Raw genomic sequence first — 25,602 nt, 5'->3', positions numbered from 1 at the left:
CAAGCTCTTTGAGGCTTTAATTTACATGCGTACAATATTTTGTATTTGCCTCAGAGTGTGATGGATTATCCCCTACATTCTGATGAAATGGAATGCATCAGTTAATTAGTTTTCCTGAGACCATGCCATGAACCTTCCTTTGAGCTATCAGCACAAGATTTCATCTTGTTGTCAAATGGTACAGAATTTTCTTCTAGATGATGACATATTCGAAATTCAAAAACTTGAATTTGCATTTTAATAAAGCATTTTATGGAAAATCTGGTAATGTTTTTACACAGTTTTTCTACCTGTTTTTTTGTGGCAAGCCCAATGTAGTATTCTATATCACCACTGGGCAGGAATTAGCATTTTAACATAGCTAAAAAAGCTCAAAAAAGTTTTGGGTGCCGTACGCTTAACGGGCAGGGTTCTCAAGTCAAGTCAAGTATGCTTTATTGTTAAATATGCTATATGTACTACATACAGCACAGATGGCATTTCTTTCCTCTCAACCAGTGACGTGCAGTCAGGGGAGGCAGGTGAGGCCGTGCCTCACCTGTCATCATGGAAATATTGAATGAAAAAATAAATAAAACAGTGATATTTATTGAGTGATTTGTACATTAAAGGACAACCGACGTCTCCGGACAAGTTGTGTCCATAATTTGTAAAATGGCTTGGAATGAATTTACAAATATTCCACCGCATATAGCTATATTTTACGTTTTAAGACTCGCGCTGAATACTCCGGAAGTCTTGTTTTTGAGTTGGTGACGAGTCCGTACGTGACGTCACTGAAGGAACGCCCCTGACCGAAAGAAGGTCACATTATAGCGGTCCTTCCATCACGTCAATTTATTTTTCTGTACTTGTTTGGTCTGAAAACGTCATGTTGCACCAAAATGAGCCAGAAGAAGGCAACCATGCTCCATGTAAGGAATTTATCAGCCTGTGGAAACTGGATGATTAATTCCTCACACGGGGCTTGGTCACCATTTTCTGCCTCTTTTTTTGGTGGTACATTTCCCCCCCAATGTTGCCTCAAAATGGCACGGAATAAATTCTTTAATCGATTGCAAACATGTATGCTTTCCTCTTCAGAACTATTTGAATCATATTCATAACTGGATGTGTAACAAGAAAGCATATTCTCAGAATCTGAAGCCATTGTTTTGATTCTCCAGCAATGCAAGACGTCTTGGCGTGACGTCATGAACTGGGGGCTGGACTTTCTGGAAATGCCCAATTCGCAGCTCATTTTTTTTGCAGATTTTGGGACAGTTTAAGTCATTTTTATTGGTGTTTTGCATTTGAATAAAAATATCATACTGTGTGTTTTGGGTATTCTATATGCCACGGGTCGGGAACCTATGGCTCGCGAGCCATATATGGCTCTTTTGATGATTGCATATGGCTCGCCGATAAAACTAAATACATATTGTCGTTTTTTCCCCCGTTCATTTCCCGTTGGGGCTGCAGTTGGCGGAAAGCGCAATTTTGATTGGATGACACTGACCTAGAATGGCCGAAAGCGCCATTTTGATTGGATGATAGTGGCCGTCATGTTGAAACAGGTAAACGCCCCTTTAAATGAGCCCAACTAGTGCACTTCAGCGTGAATGCACCGGAGCATTAGAGGAGAGAAAATGTTCTGATTCTAATTTGCAATGAAACAATACCATCGATGAAACAGTCGAATGTCAGTGACATTTTAACAAGCCCGATGTTAACGTTAGCATCAACATACTTCTGCGAGAAGTAGATTGCAGATAGCAAGTGTGGAAGCTTATGAGCCGTGTGCAGGCTACCTAGCAGTAACTTCGCCTCTGGACCGGCAAATTGAATTTCATTCCGATCGTTTTCCTGGATTTTTACCAAACACGAGGAACGGAAAACCATCCATGTTAACGGTGAGTACTATCACAAAGTTATTTTATATAATACATTCTGATATTTTGTTGAAAAGTGGCCGTGCGTGCGCGCATGTGTGTGCGCGCGCACGCGAGTGTTTGTATGTGCGCGCGTGCTTGTGGCTCTCACTGAAAAACATTTCTAAATATTTTACTTTTATGGCTCTCTTAGTCAAAAAGGTTCCCAACCCCTGCTATATGCTATAAAACATTTTTCTGATGTCAGTTAGAAAACAAAAAAGTGACGTCGGTTGTCCTTTAAAGTTATTTTCCATTTAACGTCACCATTTTTGGATATTTTTTCAAAATCGCTGAATTTTCACATTTACCGTTCAAATACTAAGTAGAGGCGAGCAGTGAGGCAGCAGCCGGCTGAGCCTCATCATGCATTGCACAATGACAATGCTAACCGTGCTGGCTTGCTCTGCAATGAGACCGCATTGCTGCCCCTCTGCATATTGCTATTAAAGTGTGAAAAAACACTTTTAGTATATGAACTAAATTTCTACACTTTAGCTGGTGTATATAATGTACATTCACTGTAGATTATAAACACTGTACTGCAGTGATGAGAAGGTTTCTTCAGCCGTCATCTGTACAAAAGTGAAGGTTTCGGACGTTTCGCCTCCTATCCAAGAGGCTTCGTCAGCGAACTAAAGTCTGACTGGTCGTATCGGCCCCATTTATATATCCCTAATGTCCAGACATGGTGGCGCCGGACACAGCTATGATAGGTCCCTACTCTCAGGTTGGGAGGGGCGGGGGACCCCTCCCTGTGGCCCCACTGATTGTTCCTACATTCCTGACTAACGATTGGCCTATTACCCCCACTGCCCCCGGTATCACCTCATCAGCATAACGACCCTCATCAGCATTGCGAAAGTTGCCTAACCTGTTTTGCCTAAGCAGGCTATTGTATGAACGATCCAAATTGAACCTCACCCCACCAGACCGATTTAACGAAGGATTTTGTTGTTTTATAAGAATCGCTTCTTTTACGCCCCTTTCAAACCATCTATGTTCTTTCGCTAAGATTTTAACCTCATTGTCGTCAAATGAGTGGTTGCTAGCTTTTAGGTGCAAATGTACTGCCGATTGAGGCCCACTAGTATTATCCCTGCGATGTTGATAAAGTCTTTTTTTGAGAATTTGTTGAGTCTCCCCAATGTACTGCTCTTTACAATTTTCATTCTTACAATGTATGGAATAAACTACATTACTTTGTTTTTCATTTGGTAGCCTATCTTTTGGATGCACTAATTTTTGCCTTAACGTGTTTATCGGTTTGAAATAAGTAGGAATTTTATGTTGCCAAAGGACTCTTTGTAATTTTTCAGAAACTCCTGCAATGTACGGTACTGCTACTCCTCTCCTTTTTGAATCTTGAGAATTATTGGTTTCGTTCGCTATTCTTTCTTTCTGACATTTGTTGAATGACCACTGAGGGTACCCACAGTTAGTGAGTGCTCTCCTGATATGTTTTGACTCCTTTTCTCTACCTTCAGTGCTAGTTGGTATTAGTTTAGCCCTATGCTGGAGGGTTCTGATAACTCCTAGTTTATGTTGTAAAGGGTGGTTAGAGTCAAAAAGTAAGTATTGGTCAGTGTGCGTAGCCTTCCTGAAGACTTCTGTTTTTAGCGCTCTGTCCTCTTTTATAATTACTTTACAATCCAAGAAGGCTAGTTGGTTCTCTTGAATGTCCTCACGAGTAAATTTAATGTTGAAGTCTACAGAGTTGAGGTGATCTGTGAAGGATTGAATTTCTTGTTTCTTAATTATGACAAAAGTATCGTCCACATATCTAAACCAGTGTCTAGGTTTTGTCCCTGGGAAGGATGTGAGGGCCTGTTTCTCCATCTCTTCCATGTAAAGATTAGCCACTATGGGTGAAACTGGTGAGCCCATAGCACAACCATGAATTTGTTTATAAAATGTTTCCCGAAATTGAAAATACGTAGTGTTAAGGCAGATTTCTAATAATTGGCAGATGTGATCCGGTTTAAGTTTGGTTCTTTCATGCAGAGAAACATCCGCCAGCAGCCTCATCCTCACCACTGAGACTGCTGCTGGGGTTGGGACAGATGTAAAGAGAGAAGTCACATCGTATGATGCCAAAGTTTCCTCAGGTTCCAATATGAGGTCTTTGATCCTCTCTACAAACCCTGTGGTATTCTCTACGTGATATTCAGTGTTACCAACCAACGGAGCTAAAATAGTTTTTAAATATTTGGCTACATTGTATGTAGAGGAGTCAATGCTACACACAATGGGTCTGAGGGGGAACCCTTCTTTATGTATTTTTGGCAGGCCATAGATACATGGCGTGGCCTCTCCCGGGTATAATCTAAAATACATCTGTTTGTCTATATGTTTTCCTTTCTCTAACTTTTGGAGACAGTCAATCATTTCTTTCTTGTATCTATTGGAAGGGTCCCTTTTTAGTTGCTCATACGTGTTAGAATCACTGATTAACCTATTTATTTTGTCTTCATAATCCAATGTGTTGAGAAGCACTGTGCATCTGCCCTTGTCTGCTGGCAAAATAGTAATATTTTTGTCTTTTTGTAGAGTAGTTAACGCCTTTCTCTCTTCTAATGTTATGTTGGACGGAGGAAGTTTGGCACTACTGAGAAGAGCTGATATTTTAATGCGTAGATCATCTGCCTCTGCATACGAAAGTTTGTTATTTTTAATAGCCGATTCAGTAGCTGTGATATAATCTATTGTAGGTATAGTTTTAGGAGTCACTGAGAAATTTAAACCTTTGGTAAGTACCTGAGAGTAGGGACCTATCATAGCTGTGTCCGGCGCCACCATGTCTGGACATTAGGGATATATAAATGGGGCCGATACGACCAGTCAGACTTTAGTTCGCTGACGAAGCCTCTTGGATAGGAGGCGAAACGTCCGAAACCTTCACTTTTGTACAGATGACGGCTGAAGAAACCTTCTCATCGATGGACCACTCCTGTACGACTGAGAGCTTACACAGACTGTACTGCAGTGTTTATTTTATTTTATTTTTATCAAAACTGTGCAGAGGTGACGCACACAGTTCTCCTGCCTCATGACAGGGGGCGCTGGTGATCCCAGCGATTCCTCTTGCGACTCCTCGGCTGCAGAATAATGGAATTAGTGACAGCAAGCTACAGTAAACAGTTAGCAACTGAAGTGCAACCATCCAGTCATTTTTTCGTGTTGCTTGGCCTGATTTTCAGAATGGAAAATTACATATCTAAAATGAAATAATTTTCTAAACTGGACTTTCAATCGAAGCAGGAGATAATAATTAAAGGAAGACCAAACCCGACTGTTTGCTCACAAACGGTGAGGGATGGATGTAAATCTCCTGGACAGCTTCTCAGCTTTTTGGCCCAGAAGGATCTCATTGAAACTATTCCTGAGGCGACAAAGTTGCTCCAGCATGCGGTCACTGTTCCACCTCCTACAGCATCACTGGACCAGTCATTCTCAGCACTGAAACATACAATCGGAACAGGACTGATCAAGGACGACTTTCTTTTGTAGCATGTATCTCCATTGAGACAGAGAGACTTTTAAAACTGAAGAAAGATAAGAATGCTTCTACAAAGAAGTTATCGATGCATTTCTTCAGAAGGAGCGGCACATGAACTTCATTTATAAGTAAAGGTAACATGATAACTTTGTTTTAAATTATTTTTTCTATCCTACAGTTTGTATATATAAAGAATGCTGACATGCCAGTTTAAACAAAACACGTTCTGTTGCCAATCAAATGGTGAATAAGCTACTCTGTAGAGTTCATATGTTTGTAAATCTGACTGATGACGTCAGTGCCTCACCAGCCATGGACCTCATCGCACGTCACTGCTCTCAACCACCTCTCAACATGCAATGCGTCAGAAACACACAGCTAAAAATAAGGGCATTGAAACTGAATTTCATAGAAAATACATAGGACAACTATAAAAATATAAAGAAATACACAAAAAAAAACAATAAATAACAAGTAAAAGATAATCAACGAAACTGGTGATTACTGTATTGATACTGCTGACCCATGTTTTATCTCTCTGTTTTGTCTGCAATATCAGTGATAAAACCAATATTTAGTTTTGGCAAAGGTAAGTTATTCTTAGTGGTTCCAAAATTTCTCAACAGTTTAATTGCTGAAGTATGGACCTTACACACAGGATCAGCACAATCAAGAGCTAAAAATGTCTCCATCATTCAAAAATGGTGACTCTCTGTGTCCTTGTTTTGTCATGTTCTCTTTGTGATGTCATATTATTTGTTATGTGTTTTTTTTGTTGTTCTTTTGACTTCAAGACGGCGCCGCAAGAGTGGCTGCCTTTCCAGCAGATCATGTATTTCTTTTTTCTACTTTCATCACTTTGCTGCTGTGAAATGTAAATTTCTCCACTGTGAAACTAATAAAGGCCTATCCAAATCCAAATCCAAAAATCCAAAAAGGTTTGAAAGACAGATTGTGAGAATGTCTTCAGGCTTCTTTGTACTCTGCTGTATGCAGAGATGAAAATGACTGCATTGCATCTTATTACTGGCATGTTGTGCTACACGGCAGGTCTATGACATGTCTACAGCAGATGCAGAGCACGTCAGAAATTGTTGGTGCTTCTTGAATGCCGCGTGTGACATCTCCTGATATTGTTTTCTTTCATCAGATGCTGTGATGGCATAATACTCCAAATTTATATTAAACACTTACCTTTTACTTCCGCTTCGGCATCCCTGTGTGGAGTTTGCATGTTCTCCCGTGATCCGCATGGGTATTCTTCGGGTCCTCCGGTTCCTCCGGTTTCCTTCCACATTCCAAAAACATGCATGGTTGTCTGTTTGAACACTCCAAATTGTCCTTAGGTATGAGAGCGAATGGTTGTTTGTCTCTGTGTGACGTGCGATTGGCTGGCAACCAATTCAGGGTATTGCCCGCCTGGTGCCCAAAGACGGCTGGGATAGGCTCCAGGCCCCCGTCACCCTAATAATAATAATAATAATAATAATACATTTCATGTATTAGCGCCTTTCAAAACTCTCAAGGACACTTTACATTCAGAGGATTTTTTTTTGTGCGGGTGAGCAGCGGCAGCCACATAAAGCGGTTTAAAAATGGATGGATGCATGGACTTACTTTTACTTGTCCTAAGCAGACATTAATACGTACATGCGAAGACGTAATTTTGCTTGCCACTTTTAAATATCCAAATATTTTTTATTATTGATTTTGAATGTATGTGAAACACATTGTGTGACCTCGACTGGTGAGCTCATCCACCTGACAGGACTGAGGTTGTGAGCTTCAATCTGTCCTGGGCTTACCTGTGTGGAATTTGCATGTTCTCCCCGTAACTGCAAGGTTATTCTTCGGGTATTTCAGTTTCCTCCCACGTTCCAAGAACATGCTTGGTAGGTGAATGAACACTCTCAATTGTCCCAAGACATGATTGTGACCGTAAATAGTCATTTGTCTCTGTGTTGCAATCAACTGAGGGCTGCCCTAAAACAGTCTGTTTGACTCGAGCACGCCCGTGACCCTCATGCAGATCGGCGTATCAGATCATGAATGTATGGGCACTGAGTTACCTCGTGTATGAAACGTTCTATCTAAAGCTGTTTGCCCTCTAGCGTTATACTGTAATGTAATGTTATGAAGTCATCCATGTAATTGTCAACTAAATCTATGTAATAATTACGATAATGATGCATATAATCAAAATTGATCAATTTTCATGATTGAAATAAACACACTTTCCACGGTAGTGATTGTCACACTGAAACTCATTAACATTATTAGTTCTTGTAAAGACTGGCAGCATGTGTTACAAATGAGTATCACACTACATCAGCAAACAATTTAGCTTTGCCGTTTGTTAATTAGCTACATTCATTAGCTAACTCTGACTGCTGAAGCATATAATGTGCAACCTACGAATAATGTTGATGCAACATTGATGAGTCGGAAAAAGGAAGGTCAAGAGTACTCTCTTCATTCTATTTGTATATTTATTTGTTTACTTCATCAAGTGAGGACAGCAGAGGTAGCAATACTCAGGCAAATGGGTTTGGTTGATCCCATGATGACATTCAACATTAAGCCCATGCATCACAAAGCAAAATAAAGTAATTTGTATATGAAGATGGTGAGGTGTCAAAAATGAAATGAGGTAGGATATTACCCATTAATTCTAATGATTTTTATATTTGTTTAAGCTTTGATGTTTCTTAAATATAAATTCATGAAAAAAAATCAGAAAATACAGCATAATTGTATTTATCTAATCACATAGTCTTGAAAGCCACCTCCATCACAAAACTGCACAATAAAATGCATGGAGCCATAATGATCTAAAATGTGCTATTGTGTCAACTCAATATATATATATATATATACAGTAAAGTCTCGTTATATCGATATTCAAGGGAGTCCGAAAAAATATCGATATAACCGGGACTGTCGATATATCCGACCCTGTTTGCATGTAATTTTCTCCGTGCGTGCATAGAAATAGTATCGATATAACCGGGACTATCGATATATCCGATATCGATATAACGAGACTTTACTGTATACAGTAAAGTCTCGTTATATCAATATCGGTTATATCGATAGTACCGCTTATTCCGATACTATTTCTATGAACGCAAGGAGAAAATTACACGTGCAGGGTCGGATATATCGATAGTCCCGGTTATATCGATATTTTTTCGGACTCCCGAGAATATCGATATAACGAGACTTTACTGTATATATATATTATCATACTTATGTGTTTTTTTTATTTTATTGAATGAGCAGTTTTCTCAGAGATGGTTCGACTTTTTTGTGAGGGGTAGGAGTGGGCGGGAAATGGGGCATAAGGGTTCAAAAAGAGGTGATAATTCCCGGTTGTCTTCATAATTAACATTCTTCTCACATGCTTAGCACTTATGTATCATATGATTCAAGGAGCGGGAATGGTGACCCACAGATTAGAAAATCCGCCTCACAGTGTAAAGGTGCAGGGTTCGATTCCCGGTCAGCCTTTCCTGTCCTGTTTCCATGATGTCCATCATGTTCTTCCATGAGTTTTCTCGTGTGATGGTGAGTGTTTAAGGCTGTTTTTTTTGCTACCCCGAGATTGGCTGACAACCAGTTCAAGGTGTAAACCAATTACCGCAAAATGTCAGCTGGAAAAGTAAGTCGGACACTTGTGACCCTTGTGAGAATAAATCTTTCAGAAAATGGATGGCTAGATGGATGGATGGATGGATGGATGCATGGATGGATGGATGGATGGATGCAGAGGTGTAGTCGAGGGTATACGCCAGTATACGGCGTATACTCACTTATTTTTTGGTCGGCATTGCGTATACCAACATCCCCCCCGGCCCCCCCATGCGCACTATTCAGTAATATCTAACTGCCAGACTGCCCTTTTTCCCATAAGGATGGTGAAGCCATGACCTACCCTCCTCTGCCTCTAATTGGCTGGTACTCGCTGCCTTCACTGATTAAATTGGTTAACTTTGGGCATGGTGACTAATGAGCAAATCAGAAGCAGAATAAGGGTGGTCAATCGCACCGCTTAAAATATTGCACTTCAGGTGCCTGTGTGCCACTTGACTTGACTGTGAACGGTAGCAGAGCAGACAAACAAAGAAGCAGCATTGAGTTGATGGAAGACAACAAGATAACTTTGAGGTAAGTTTTACTGTGTTTTCCAAATGAATCATGGTTTTGAACATATGACAATAATATGACTGCACATTTAGAGGAGAAGAGATTTTGCCGCCAATAATACTAACAGAACTGTGTGAGTCAGCTAACATTATGAAATGTTAGGGTAAACTTGCTAGATACCACGAAAGAAGCCGTAGCAGCCGAACCACGGCCTCTCCCCCGCAGCCAAAGCGGAGCTACAGCCTCTCCGTACACCGGCCATGACCGGACAGAGCCTCCAGCCGTGACCGGACAGCTGTGACCGGACAGCCGGCTCGGGCGTTCATGGTCGAGCTTGATTCCACTTGATGCCGGAAGGCAGCAGCTCCGCTCATGTTCGATGAAGCTGATTGTCTCAATGTCTATGAAACTTGTTATTGTAAAGTTCTTAATTACAATGTTAGACAAGTTACTTAACCTGAATTAACCTACATGATCTCGTTTAATTTTATAATAGCTAGGCTGGTAGTTGATTTTTAAGTAAGTTAAAACACAAGAATGGGAGTAATAGTTGGAGATTCAGCCTAAAACAACACTGTGGTCTAACCAGGCTGTCTTTTTGTATAGGGACAGATAGCAATGAAAAGAAAGGGAAGCATAGCAGACTTTTTTTTATAAAGAGCCCCAAATCAGGCCCAGGCCAGGCCCTGGAAGACCCCAGCCCAGAAAGCGGCAGCTCCCAGCCAAGAGGTAGCCAGGGAAGTCAGTATGAGGACAGACAAGACCAGATCCAGGCAGACCCCAGGCCAGAAAGCAGCAGCTCCCAGCTGAGAGCTAGCCAGGGGACACAGTATGAGGACAGCATCTCCAGGCCCTTTCTGCAGAAAGGGCCTGGAGATGCCATGGAGAATGTTATGCTGCCTGCAACATCATTCAGCATGACCTGTTTGGTGGTGGGTCAGTGATGCTATGGGTGCAGTGGGACCTGAGTTCCTCCTTAGGTCCATCCGGCACCACCAGGTTGCTCCTCAGACTGTCCAGGAGCTCAGTGATGCCCAGGTCCAGAGCTGGGAGGAGATCCCCCAGGACACCATCCGTTGTTTCATTAGAAGCATGCCCCGACGTTGTCAGGCATTCATACAAGCACGTGGGGGCCACAAAAAATACTGAGAATCATTTTGAGTTGCTACAATGACATTTTGGCAAAATGGACCGTGAAAGAAATGATACAGCAGCATCCTTTTTTTCACGTTCATTTTTGGGGTGTCTTTGATTTCCCCCCTCTATCGAGTGGTCATTTTAATTTCTATCAAATTATGTAGCATAATTTTGTTACTAGTACATAACCTGCTTATTATCAGGAAAGATATTCAAGATCATTCTCCCCTCCCATTTAGAGCTGATGTGTTTTCGAAGTGTTCCTCTAATTTTTTAGAGCAGTGTATTTTTGTTGAATTAATCTATTCAGCTGTTGAGAACAAATGTATTTTCAATTTTATGACACTTTTATGGCACTTTTAATTTAATTGATTGTTTTTGATGTTCGGAAGAGAATGATTTGTGTTGTATTTTATGTTAAATATGAACAAGAATGCATTGTCAACTTCAGATTTAAAGTATTTTATTTAAATAAATGTTCAAATAATATAACCAAAACACCATGTTTGCCTCATGATAAATACATTTTACATCCATTTGTGTGACCAGTAGTAACTAAAGATTGCCCCTAATTAAGTCATGATAATGTTTCATAATAGTGAGTGAGTAGAAATGGTCTTACACTTCACTGGTTCTAAAAGCGTATTTTTTTCTGTACTACTTTCTATGATTTTTTTGTGAAATTTTAGAGTATACCCACTTCTCAAGGGACCACTACACCACTGGATGGATGGATGGATGGATGAATGGACAGATGGATGGACAGATGGACTGTAATGAAATATGAACAGAGAAGTGACTTTACATTGAACGTATTTGACAAAGTGTTTCCAGAAGCGAGTAGTTTCGGGACAAGCCCAGAAGAGGTGAGTTGCAGTTTCAGGCTCAGCTTCACAAAATGTACATGATATATCCTGTAAGGACCGTATCTTATGTTTAACAGGATAGCAACGGTGCAAAAGTTTGTATGTTATTTCTCTTTGTTTGTTTGTGATGAAAAATTTATATGGGAGGGTCCAAACCTTTTCCCATGGGATATTTGGGACATACGTTCTCCAGTGATGAACAACGTAGGGAACCGTCACAAAAGATTTTTGAAACAAATGTCGAATTGCACGGTTCCGATTTCGAGCAATTGATGAGAAACAGAGTTTCCCCAGGGCAGTGTCTGTCGGGAGTAGCGGAGTGACCCTTGAACAGGCTTATGATACCACTTGGGATGGCATCCATAACGATGGCAAAGTCCTTAGGGGTCACAGGGATTTGATGCGTTGTAATGTACTGTGTGATCAACACAGAGTGGCATCATTCCGATCCATGACAAGCAATGAGAAGGTCAAAAGCAATTTCCCTTTATATTCATTATTTAAACTATGACAAGGAGATAAAGTCTCAGTTGATCTTATTTCGGTCATGCTAATTATTGTATTTTTAAAGTAAAAAAGTGTTTTGTGCGTTTGCTAATTCCACACCAAAAAGCCACTCCTGTTACTTTCAGTCTATTGAGTCTTCATTACTGGAATTATTGCCAGTACAATAAAATATTGACATGATTCATGAGATGGGACAGTTAATTCGGGTTTCATAGTTCAGTATGGACATTATCAGATTTGAAGAAGAAATGTAAGTTGATTTTTCAGTGCTCCAACAAGCAAATTTATACATGTATTTGTAGTAGTTGGATAAATTCAAATGCTTCCAGTACATGTAAGGCTATTATTGTGAAGAAAAAAAATCAAAGAGTGAAGAAAAGCAGAAGAAAAATAGGACAGAATATTGATTGCACATTGTGCAGCGTCGTCGTCAGAGAAAGTATTGATTATACCGTACATAGAAGTTAATTTAGTTGTAATTGCTTTCCCTTGTGATCTCAGATTTTGCAACACAACATCCACAGAAAAGGTATCCAAACTGAATAGCACGTTTATTGATTGACTTTTTTTTGACAAATTGACAACTGTTTAATCAGACATTCTATACATCACTCAGTATAATCCAATTCCTTCTCCCGGGCTCTCTGTACCAAACATTTACGAGATTTGCTGCAGATTGGTTGAACTGCATCACTCCGGGGTCAACCAGTGTTTGTTGTGTGATTTCTTGGTGCAAAATCACTTATAACACAAGATTCCCAATCTCCCTAGAATTGGCCAACACAAAGTGGAACGATTGCCCATGAAAACTGATGAGAGATTAAAGTGCAATCACTCTGTATTGTCCTGAGAGCTGCTTTGTACTCGTTCTCAGCCTCAAATATGTTTTTTTCCCTATCCGCTAATTAGCGAGTCAGAGGATAATGAAATTGAAATTAAGAGTTTATACAAATTATGCCACTAAGAGTTGTGAAGTTTCAAAACAAGCAGCTGTGGCATTCGGTGTACTGTTTGTGTTTGGGATGTACACGTTACCAAGGTACACGTTTCAAAAGATCACCATGAAGATTTTTTTTTACATTCATTACTACAAAATGACTGACAAAAATACAGCAATGCACACTGCCTATTGTGTGCCACTCATTAAACGAAATCCTATTTGTGAAAAAAAAAAAAAAAATATATATATATATATATATATATATATATATATATATATATATATATATATATATATATATATATATATATATATATATATGCAGTGTGCATTGCTGTATTTTTCGGTTATATATATATATATATATATATATATATATATATATATATATATATTACCAAACCATGATTATGTCTTATTAGTTATTCGATTCAATTCAATTTGCTGTGATTCCAAAACCGAAACATACAAGGTCCTTAACAATTGATTATTCTACCTTCAGATTATTGGATTATTAAACCCATATAGACAACCGACACCATTTTTTTTCCTAACTGACATCAGAAAGACGTTTTATAGCATCTAAAATACCCAAAACACGCAGGCTGATATTTTTAGTCAAATGAAAAACACCAATAAAAATGTCAAAGTGTCCAAAAACTACTTCAAAATAAAACCTGAGATGCGGAGTTTCAGAAGGTCCCGCCCCCTTGTTCATGACGTCACGCCAAGACGTCTTGCCTTGCTCGGGAATCAAAACAATGACTTCAGATTCGGAGAAGATGCTTTCTTGTTACTCATCCAGTTATGAATATGATTCAAATAGTTCTGAAGAGGAAAGCATAAATGCTTGTCATCGATTAAATAAGTAATTCCGTGTCATTTTGAGGCATCTGGATGAAATGTAGCGTCCCAGAAAATGCACAAAATGGCGCCCAAGCTCCATTGGAAAAGGGCTGATTTGTCTGCTGAGAATTTGTGTCAGCTCGTATCAAATAGTAGTCTTGGTGCAACACACAACGATTCACGATTGCGTTATTTATGTGTTTTCCTTCTAATTTCATTCCATTAACATGGATCAACACGAAGTTTTCAGACCAAACAAAGTACCGCAAAATGCATTGTGTGTCGCTTTCTCGGTCAGTGACGATAGCTACCGTGACGTCAGGGTAGGTATCGTCACCAACTGAAAAACAAGACTTCCTGAATATTCAGTCTTAAAACTTAAAGTATAGCTGTATGTGGTGGAATCTTTGTCTACGCTTAGTAGAAGTCATTTGAAGTGAGGCGTCGGTTGTCCCTTAAGGATTTTGATTTTTCATGTATGATTTTTTTTAAATGTCCACACTAAGATGGGCAATAACTTTCCATCCATAGAAACATGTATCATGCATGTTCCTTGAAACAACCTAATTTGTCGAGCTCCAGTCCTTGTCAGGGGCGTCCTGCTGAAACACATCTGATTGAAATGATCATCTTATCAGCAAACCTGTGAACGGCCATCATAATTTGAATTTGTTGTGTTACAGCGGGGACAAATGGAAATTAGGCAGGACATTAGTACCGGTATTTGTTTGTTTGTCTTTTTAACTCCAAAGCTCTAAACCCAATTCATTTTTCATGAGGTTTCATTGAAGGTATCAAACGGTCGTACAGACGTTTGACAAATATTCATGAAATGGTTTTATGTCAAGCACAGCAACCGATTGAAGCTCACATTTACTGTTTTATGATGCACTGGAACATTACCATCGGATGCATTTCAGATCAAGTAGAGTATATTTGAAATGAGAATAAACAAAAAATAGGTACATTGCTCTGAGCAATCACCTCATTTGCAGATGGATGACCATTAAACAGCTTCTTCCCCCAAGCCATTAACTCTTTGAACAGTAGCCCAAATGGAATTATATAGTGCCTCTTTGCAATTTTTTTGCTGATGATACTAGTGCAGCGTCTTTGACCGGAAACAAATTCCTTGTGTGTTCTACATACTTGGCAATAAAGATGATTCTGATTAACACATCCCTGTGATGCAGGCTGTGCTCCACGGTTGATTAAAGGTGACTTATTCCAATATTTTTTTAAATACTTTTTCACACTGTAATACCTCTAGGATGCTCGCACGCTAACACAAGAATATATGCCATATTATTAACATAAATAGACATCTTTTTTTTTCTTGATTGACTTTTTGGGCTCCTTTTTAAAGGTTATTCTGGCCGTTCCTTTGTCTGTGCATTGTTCCAATGGAGTGCAACAGGACCACATGCTGGATTTATTGTGCATATTAAGATACATTATGTATCTGGTTGTAAAAGTGAATAAATGTGTCACGTACATTCATATAAAACATTCTACACACTGTTGAACATCAATATGTGCGGTACAAATGTGAAAAAAATTATTACAGATAGACAGACAGCAGCCCTTCTTGTGTCAGTGCATTAGCTGACTGCTTAATTCGGCAATGTAAACTCAGGCTCCAGATTTGTAATGTGGTTCGCTTAACTTCCCGCTCATCCTCAGGAGGAAAGATGCACATTTGGCTATTTAATAGGGACAAAAAGATAATTATTGGACAAAAAAAGAAAACCAATGAAAAGAATGAATCGTATTACGAATAATCTTTTCAGTTTTTTGATCATTTTTGTTGAAATATTAATATACATTGTTTAACTTCTTAACTTTAATTCTTCGTATAAACAATCTTTTGTTGCCTTTTTATGATGCCTTTTTATGATGGCTCGGTATATGGTGAATGCTGACACACTTGTGAACAGTGTTCTTCCAAACCATGAGCGTTGAGTTGCAGTAGCAGCAACCGTGATCATTTATATTGACAGTCAGATGAGTGTCTTGTGAAAAAGAGATGCTCTGACATTACATTATCACATGGTGCAGCCTGTTCTGAAAATTCACAAAACAACAAATGTAAACAGGCATAAGTCATGTGTTTGTTTTGCACAATTTCACTCAAATCCCCCCAAAACTATGAAGCGTGTGGGAATGCAATGTCTGTCTGAGTGGATGCATCACTTATAAGTGGTGAACATTGCACATTTACAGAAGTCCGGTTGTCTGGCATTTTCATCCACTTGATCATTTTTTAAATTTGCATCGGCTGATCTCAGTCATGAATGACCGGAATCAGAATCTGCACCATAAAATTCACATTAAAACACCCCTAAATTAGACTTTAGGGGTATTCTGACTGAGATTCTTTTTAAATTAGGACACTGTACATCTGTCATTTTCTGAAGAAAAAAAAATTGTGATGGACAATACACTAAATGCTTCTTCAGCGAACTTCTTCTTGGATAAGAAGCGAAACGTCCGACACCTTTAAAGACGTACAGATGACGGCTGAAGAAACCTTTTCATCGATGGACAACTCCTGGATGACTGAGAGTTTACACAGACGTAATACACAAAATGCAGACAGGTACAAAAAAAAAAACAAATGTTTATTTTAACCATATTTTGTGTATGTAATACAAACTCTGGTCACTCTAATCAGTCTTCCATCTTTCGAAAGATTGTGTAATAATTCTTACATGATAATCAATCTCTTATTACTTTACAGCACATTGATTTATTTGATGGTTGGTTGATACAAGTAAAAAACAAAAACAAACAAAAACAAAAAACAACAGCAACAAGAAAAAATACACTGGTCAATGACCCTTTTAAAAGATGCAGTCTCAAAGATATAGTTTTGTATAAATCTACAACTACTTCTGCATTACCTCTCATTTTTTTTATGTAAGAACAGAAATGTTTCAATATTTTACATGTCAGGGAGCATGTTTAAAATGCATTAAATTGACCATTAAAATTTTCACACAACAAACCTGCAAATAGAAACACATGGGAACCTTAACAGGCTCACACGAATAAAAAGATTAGAACTGCAACATCAACAGGATTAAATCATAATGAGAATTAGGATTTCAATACTCTTTGGCTAACACAAAGCATGTTGATAGATAATTCACCAAATCATCTGATCTTAAATCAATTAATTAGTCATTTCAATAAGTCGTTTGTTTTATGTGCAACACACTCAGACATATGACTGTTTCCTTTAAATTTGCGAAACATTGCCCTCTTAATGTTAATATTCTCTAGACTATTGATACAAATAATGGGCATGCTGGGTAGACTCATTAACTTTTGCACCCCAAAGTGCACATAATCTTTTATGATGCGTCAGAACCCTTGAGGCGGAAAGAGAATGATCTGTCCTTTAACAGCTGCTAATATTAGCACATATTCTTGGTAGTACAGTGGTACCTCGGTTCTCGACCATAATACGTTCCAGGACCCTGTTCGAAAAGCGATTTTTTTCCAACACCAAAACCACCTCTTTGCTCCTGTCACTTGCGAGTTGACAGCGGGGGGGAAGGGGGGGCTGCCTCTCCCGGCTTTCTCCACCCGCTGTCATTCACTAATCACGGACACGGGGCATTTATACGGTTCGCGATCACCTTGCCAATGCCGGATGATTGACTCAACTCGCCACCGTGCCTGGACTCTTCCTTCGATGCGCGAGTGTATCCGGTCCGAGGTATTTTCCCCGTGTCCCGTACATTTATGTAATCTTCCGGGATTGCGTAATTTTGCACCCTCGTGTGCCATTTGCTTTTTGGCGTAGTAAGCGGGTCGGATCACCCCCTGCCTTCTTACTCGCTCTGTTTTCTTTTATTTGTGAATAAACATCCTGCTTAGGTAGTATGTGTCTGCTTTGGGATCCCAAACACTCCACTACGTTCCGACGAGTCAGCTGCAGTCACTCTCGCTCGGAACGTGACAGCTACGGATGACTCGGCTACAGGATGTTCTTTTCTCTTAAAATATCTATCCAATGACACTTGCTCTCACGCCCACAGTCACATCACTAGATTTCACAGTCTCCTTATTCTTTAATATCGTACTGATCGTAGATTTCGCCATGCTGTATTCCCTCGCCAGATCAGACACTCGCACACCTCCTTCATATTTTGCGATTATTTCTTTCTTAAATGCAATAGTTGTACGCGCTACTTTTCTTTTGTCACTTTAAGCAGCACTTACTTTCTTTGGAGGCATGATTAGGGGCTAAAACTCTTCGTACAGCTATATTAAACGCTAGAGCAAAACACAGCACGTCCGCTAGCGACAACCGTTGGTCACGGAGAGAGCGATACACCGATTGATGTTCGAACGCCGAAGCAAGAATATCTCGAATATTTTGTTCGAACACCGATTTGTTCAAACAGTGAGGCGTTCGAGAACCGAGGTACCACTGTATTACTTACTAGGGAAGTCTGTGTTGAAAAGAAATGGAATGAGATCCAGTTTAAGAAGCAACATTAGAAAAACAAGTGTTGCGCATGAAATGCATGCCCATTTCTGGCCCTTGAGAGCTTCGGTTTAGCCTTTTCTTAGATGTCTTCCTCCTCCATCACTTCTGATTAAAATAGTATGTATCATTATCAGGCTTCTGAAAAGCTTGCTCATGAGCTGATCTCCTGTCATGGCACGATGACATCAACTGCTGTTAAGTTGTGCAACTTAAAGAAATGAATTGAGGTGGGGATATTTCTGATTGTAAAAAAAAGAATGGAAATGATTACATTTTGATGGCAGTTATTTTAAATACAACACATTTTATACTTCAAGGAACCTTTTGGGGATGGACAGTGTATGTTTGTGTTAAAAACATTGCATGTACTCATCTGTGAAAGATCTATTCAAAATAATTGAAACAATATATCATGCATTCAGATTCACTTATTCTTTTGAATAAAAAAGTCACTGATTGATCACGTTTTGGATGAAAAGAGTGTTGTTACAAGTTTGCAGTAATTGGAAACCATTCTTTTTTCATGTTGTTTTGTCTTTTATTCAGACCCTTTGTGCACAGCATGCAGTATTTTGGCCATGGCTTTCATCAAATTAGAAACATGTATACTTGATTGTTGCGCCTTCTCAGCAGCAGTCGTGTACCAGCATATATTTTGATGTGGGGTAACATTTTGACGTGGGGGAACATATGCCCCATTTGACTGCTACTGCTTGAAAGGGACGTTATTATTATTATTATTATTTATGTTTTTTTTTTTGGGGGGGTGGACGCGTGTAATGGGCAGAATTTCTCATGGCCTGGTTTTATTAAGTTACGTATGTCGGTGCTGTAATACAGTGTTGGTGCATTTGGATGGATCGCTCCTGGAGCTGTTGAACGGGTTTTAATTAGGAAAGGAGAAGTGAAACGTCAGTGGATGCGAAAGCTTCTTGCTTACTTTTAAACTTAGCCTATTGCCTATATGTGGGACGTTGAGTGTGTCGTCTCTAAAACACCTGCAAAAGGACAGTTGGATTATCTCCTCTTTCATCCATAACTGCTTCATATCCAGAAATGGTGGTTACGATTGCATGACTGTCCAATGTCTTGTGTTACATGTGTTATATTACTGATTTTTGTTATTTCATGTTAACTATTTTTCGTGACTGCTGCGGCTGTTGTGAAAGCATGAATAAAGATGCGTTGTATGAATGTGGCCTGAATGTGAAACCAGTAGAGTTTAGCAGAACATTGCTAAACCTATCTACTCCCATTAGTCTATGTTGGTCCTAAGTGAAATAAACATGTTTGGCTTTTACCTAAGTCCTAGTAACTGTTCACACTGACACCGAGCATCAGATTTAAGCACCAGAAAAGGCACCTTCAGAACCATCTGCAGTTGGCACCTTCATTGTATAGTAACACTTGTGCTATGCTGTCCAGTCAAATTTTCACAGCTATGATAATTCATTCATCTTAGATGATGTCTGGTCAGAGATTTTTCATTATGGAGGTGCATCCTTAAATGTAATGTATACACTGTATATATAAATATACAGAGTTGGCATGTTCTCCCCGCCTGTGAGTTTTCTCTGGGTCCTCCGGTTTCCTACCACATCCCCAAACCATTCATTGCAGGCTGATTGAACACTCTAAATTGGTGTGAGTGAGAGCACAAGTAGTTTACTCGTCTCTGTGTCCTGCAATTGGCTGGCAACCGGTTTAGGGTGTCCCCCGCCTACTGCCCGATGACGGCTGGGATAGACTCCATCGACTGTAAGGTTTAAGCGGATTGGAAAAAAAATGAATGAATGTATAGTTCAAACTACTCATCTTGAATTACAATTTGTCTTTCTTTTCTTTTAATTTTAAAGAAGCATCAGTTTCTCACAGTGTTTCGCTATTGTGTCTGGGACTCTTTCCTGCAAATTATGAGGGTCAACTACACTTTCATTTCCCTGCGACTCGTCTCTTTCAGTGTGATGTGAACTTAACAGATATGGAAACCAATGTTTTTTCTTTGATAACAGTCAAATATATTTTGGAAGCTTTGCACGTTTTTACAAAAATAATGCGATAGAAAATAGAGGCTAAAATACAGCATTTTTGTTTTGGGAAATGTGTATAGTTTTGGCTCAAAATGAATCACAAATGCTGTAATAAACACATTGAGTGTTAATTATTCAGTTGTATGTGTGTGTTTTTATTTTAAACTAAAGGATAAGAATGGAACAATTCATTTTGCCACATTGTTCACTCTTCAAAATTGTGGAGTTGGAGGGAGGGCTGAGAGATTCAAGACAATTCAAGATTCTAAGTTGAATATACTTCATTCTAAGTGTTAGGCTTCACCAATTGCCCATCTACCCCCTCAACTTGTGGTGCTTGGATTTGTTTTTCCAAATGAGCTTCTGGGATTACTTTCCCAAAAAAGGGTATTTGCACAGTTTTGCCCATGGGCATGTCAATTAAAATGTAAATGGGCCTGTGGGAATAAGGCAGGTGTAGCATAAACATCGAGCTGATGCCTGCTTCCCCACAATTAGCCATGAAACATTTGTGCTGCACAGGACCAACTTGTGGAGCTGGTCGGGGTGTGGGATGTGTATGAGGAGCTGCCAGGCACTGCCCAGGTGCAAATGTGGCAAGCGGATTACAGGCAATCTGCTGAGACAGCTCCATAAAGGGTTTAAGATCACCAGTCAACCTGAGAGCATGCAGTCCTACAGGCCTGTAGATGAGATAAGGGGGTACATGCTTTCAAAGGGTTTCTCTGCAAGCTTGGAAAGATACAGACAGAAAACTGTGGGCAAAGCATGAAATGTTGGAAACATTTCAGTCCACTTCCTTGACAGTTTTGTTCCATTTGGCCTCGCATTTGTGATCCGAGTGGGTATTTTGGAAGCTGGGAAATTAAATGCAACAAGTTAAGTGAGGAGAACAATTCAAACCAAGATTTAGCACAACTATAGTATGTCATTCTCAAGCATCATACTTGGAAAACAACTATCTTTACTGACAATTCCGTTGAACACTTCGAAAAACAGATAATTTAATATTTATATCAACCAGTTTGTGGATGGTAATGAAATACTTTAGCACTTACTCCACAGTTGGAGAAAAATGTCATGTGATCGTAATTCATTGGGAGAACAATGTTTATGGTTTACCAAATATAACGTTTTCTTTTTTCATTTGTTTTGGCTTAATTGTCTCTGAGCATAATCTAAAAAGCATGTCAGTCGCCCAATACTGGCGAGGGGTAATGCAAAGAGTAATGCAAAGTTAACACTGGAAAAGAAAGAAAAGAAAAAAAAAATGCTGAATACTTTCCCCCCGTGATTTAACAACAATACTCTTTGTTCAGAAATAAATAACTTTTTTAAAGACACTTCTTTTGTAATGGACATATGCTAATTACCAAAGTCCTTGAATAAACATCAACAGCCACTGTATTGCCAAACACACGTGGTTCGTCCCTGTTTGACTCTTGCTCAAATTCCATCAAAACTATGTTCAGATTTGGGTCTCTTGTACATTGTCTTTTGAGCTTGCCCGGATTAACAAAGGTTCATGCGCTGAGCTGTGTATGGAGTTGATTGTGGAGGCGTGGTTGTATGCTGTTTTATATGTGTTATAATGGTTCAGATGCTCATGTTCAAGAGGGGGCAATGTCAGGTGGCCCTCCATCCCTGGTCCTCCTGTTACGCAGTCCTCATCTACATTAATGATCTCAATGGTGCGTGCGGGAGCATGGTGATTCTGCTGGTGGTGTTGTTTGCGCATTTTGTAGAAGATAATCAGCATGACCGCTGCCATGAGCGTGATTGCAACGAAACAGCCGATGATGATCTTGGTTGTTTTCATGACCTCATCCAAGCCATTTAGGGAGCCCTCGCCACCAAATTCTGTGACAGAAATGGTATAAGTCTTCTCTGTGGCACGAGTAAAGACAGGGGTCCGCACTGTGGTGGTGGTTGTAGAGGCTGATGAAACAGACCTCCACGTATGAGTCAACGGGGTGGGGCCGACCTTCTGTTGCACAATTGTGGTGAAGCCCTCGATGTGTGGCATTTCTATCGTCTCGACAGTCACCGTGGTGAAGTAGCTGAAGCTGCTGTTCTCAGTTGAGGACACGTTGAGTGTAGCGGAGGCTGTTGTGTTACCGGCTGAATTGCTGACCATGCATGTGTATGTGCCAGTGTCTTGCATGGTCACATTGGTGAAGTTTAAAGTGCCATCATTCAGTACTGAGATGCGAATTTTGTATGCGCCATGTGTCATAATGGAACCGTTGGGTGTAATCCAGCTCACAGAAGTCAAAGAGTTGGCTCGACATTTTAACTCGGCAGCGCTCCCCTCTGTCACATTTAGGTCAGCGGGGGGCTCTACTATCACAGGAGCATAACAGTGAAAGTAGTTTTGGTCAAGCTCACCGATGTAACGCCCCTTGTGGTGGGCTGGTGAGCTGCAGCGTGCGCAGCAGCTGGTGTTTGCTGGTACCATCTCCTTGAGCCACCAACTGAGCCAGAGGATGTCACAGTTACAATTCCAAGGGTTGTGGTGCAAATGGACTCTCTCCAGATGATGCAAAGGGGTGAACAGATCATGGGGCAAGAGCGTAAGATTGTTGTGGGCTAAATTAAGTTCCACTAGTGCCTGGAGATCATCAAATGAGTTTCTTTCAATAGTCTGGATCTGGGCATGCATCATCCATAGCTTCTGGAGATGTATGAGCCCCTTAAAAGAACCAGGCCGGACGACAGACAGCTGGTTCCCTGACATTTCCAGTTCATCCAGTTTCACCAAGGGAATGAGGTTTGGAATTTCCTTCAGATTGCACATACCCAGATTTAAGTAGCGAAGATTGCTCAGTCCTTCAAAAGCCCCCTCGGATATGTAGGACAGCCTTTTAAGCTCCCCAAGGTCCAGTCGTCGTAATGAGGGCACCCTATTGAAGGCGTAGGAGGGAATACTCTCAATGGGATTATTCCTCAGCCATAACTCCTTTAGTTTGGACAGGTACTCAAATGCCCCATTTGGGATCGTAGTGAGGCGGTTATCAAAAAGCTCCAGGGTATTGAGGCTCGCAAGTCCATTGAAGGCCCCCAGCTCAATTTTGCGTATGTGGTTTTTACTCAGTTGCAGGATCTCCAAATGCCTGAGGTGCTTGAAGCTGTCCACTTTGATGACCTGGATGAGGTTTTCTTGGAGATTCAGGTAGCGCGTGTTGGTAGAAATGCCGTCAGGGACTTCTCGTAGCCCCCGACGTGTGCAAATAACTTTGCTGAATTGATTACTGCAGGAGCAGACGGAAGGGCACGTCTGGGAACGAACCAGACCCGCAACCACCAAAAGTTGTAGGGCCAGAAGCAGCACAAAAAAAGGGTCGGACAAGGCCCGGTTCCACCTAGGACCACGCATCGTCTGCTGCTGCTGAGAGGAGGTCATCTTGTTTAACATTCATAATTCATTAAGTGATCTTCCACTTGCTGGAAAGCGGATTGGAGACAACTGGAATGACATAAAGCACAAGAAAATATTGATGAATGTGATGACACACAGGCCAAAAGCATCTTTCAACTAACACAGTACATGCAAATGAACTACAATTATTATAGCTTTTTGTGTTGTGTTTTTGAAATCTCGTGCAGCACAAATCACATGGTCTTTCATATTGAGTAAATCATATTTTGAAATCAATATTAAGGGCTACAGTGACCTTGAAAAACAGAAAGCACTCAAACTGCAGAAATCCAAGTTATACTCCTCTGACTATGACAGATGGATGGATGGATGGATAAACGGATGGATGGGTTGGGTGGTTTTCTAGATGCATAGATACATAGATCAATAGATAGATCGATTGATCGATCGATCAATATGTTAATATGTTTTGATTGAATAATCAATGTATTAGTATATACCAGGCCACAATATTGTGCTTTTATTTCATAGTGGACGGAAAAAAAAAGTGAATTCAAACAATAGGTGCTTCATACTGCTTTGTGCATTACATCCAGATGGTCATTATAGCAGGTTTCACATGTCTGTATCTACTTGTACTTCTGCAAAATAAAGGAAATGTACCCGTTCTTCAAATATCTGAAAGGGAATTTTGCTCAGTGACTTGGAATGGCGACACAATGTGAAATTCTTTGTATGTTCCGTTTGCTTTAGTGATGCCACAGTTTTTGAAAAGGCCTAAAATTAAAAAAAAACAGCCAAGTTGAGTTCTGGTCCTCGAGGGTCGCCATCCTGCCTGATTCAAATGCTGAGAGACAATGATCCCGATGATTTAAGTTAGGAATTTTGGACGAAGGAGACACACACACAGTATTTTTGTTGTATTTCATTGTTACTGGATTAATTTGATTTCATTCAGTTCATTTTGGCACCAAAAAGAACAAGGAAATGAGTCTTGGCTGATGATGCTTATTAGGATGTGACAGTCGCTTACTGCTTTCATTCTGCATGGAATTCATGAGGCCTACTGATGTAAGATTATAGGAGAAGCGTATATTACAGGGGAAGGTCGGACCATGTTCTACACTTGAAAGAAAAAGAGTGAAGAGAGAAAAAGAGAGTTTAATGAGATATAAATCAAATCGGGTCACTTCGTGACCATGCTTGCATTCTTCCAACAGCTCAAAATGGAAACTAAATTCTGACATGGATTCCAGAGAGGAATCTATATTAAACCCAAGTCTTCCTTTTGTCACGCATCCTTTTCCGTTGATGCATGAATGTGGCATGCCTGGCTAAAGGTACTGAAATGTACATCGCACTGGATACTATTCTTTTATAATAGTTGTTGCATTACTCATGACTCCAGCCACTGTATTGGATTTCACTCGTGGTAATATTAGGCTAATGTGTCTTCCAACAAGCAAATGTTTGTCGCTGCCATTAAACATTGATTTCCCGTGCCCAGCCACAGTTCAGGCTCTGCAGGAGTGTCTTTGGCATGGTTAATTTTTACAACACGTTCCTTCCTCTCACAGCTCACCTCCTGCAAGCCTTCTATGGTGCCATGAGAAAGAAGAAGGCCAGTCCAGCTCGTGGGTGATTTTTCAAAAATGGCTGCTGCCCAATCTCTGGATCCGTACATCCACAAACTCAAGGCGGCAGGTGTGAAGGGGGAACACCACTCTCCTCTGTGATGTGTCTACGGGTGTATCGTCCAGTGGTTTCACTGGAGTGGCGTCACAGAATTTGTACTTCAATTCATTCCTTCTCACACCCTGGCGTTCGGGCGTCAGTCAAGC

At 40.1% G+C, this 25,602-nt stretch overlaps 1 protein-coding gene across 4 annotated transcripts in view; it reads right to left on the bottom strand.

Annotated features, from left to right (window-relative positions):
* Positions 1 to 15,739: 15,739 nt before the first annotated feature.
* The window catches only part of LOC148898243 (leucine-rich repeat-containing protein 4C-like), a 50,055-nt gene continuing 40,192 nt past the window's right edge, over positions 15,740 to 25,602 (bottom strand). For all 4 annotated transcript variants that reach the window (XM_088997354.1, XM_088997353.1, XM_088997355.1 and 1 more), the window contains one exon: positions 15,740 to 23,848. In XM_088997354.1, the coding sequence (XP_088853480.1) occupies positions 21,851 to 23,797 (1,947 nt within the window). In that variant the 5' untranslated portion in view covers positions 23,798 to 23,848 and the 3' untranslated portion in view covers positions 15,740 to 21,850. The remainder of the gene's footprint in view (positions 23,849 to 25,602) is intronic.

This window comes from Hippocampus bargibanti, linkage group LG05 (assembly GCF_051943395.1).
Source record: "Hippocampus bargibanti isolate YZ-2025 linkage group LG05, ASM5194339v1, whole genome shotgun sequence".
Taxonomy (NCBI): Eukaryota; Metazoa; Chordata; class Actinopteri; order Syngnathiformes; family Syngnathidae; genus Hippocampus; species Hippocampus bargibanti.
The sequence above is the reverse complement of the archived record's forward strand: the minus strand, read 5'-3'. Positions and strand labels throughout refer to the sequence as shown.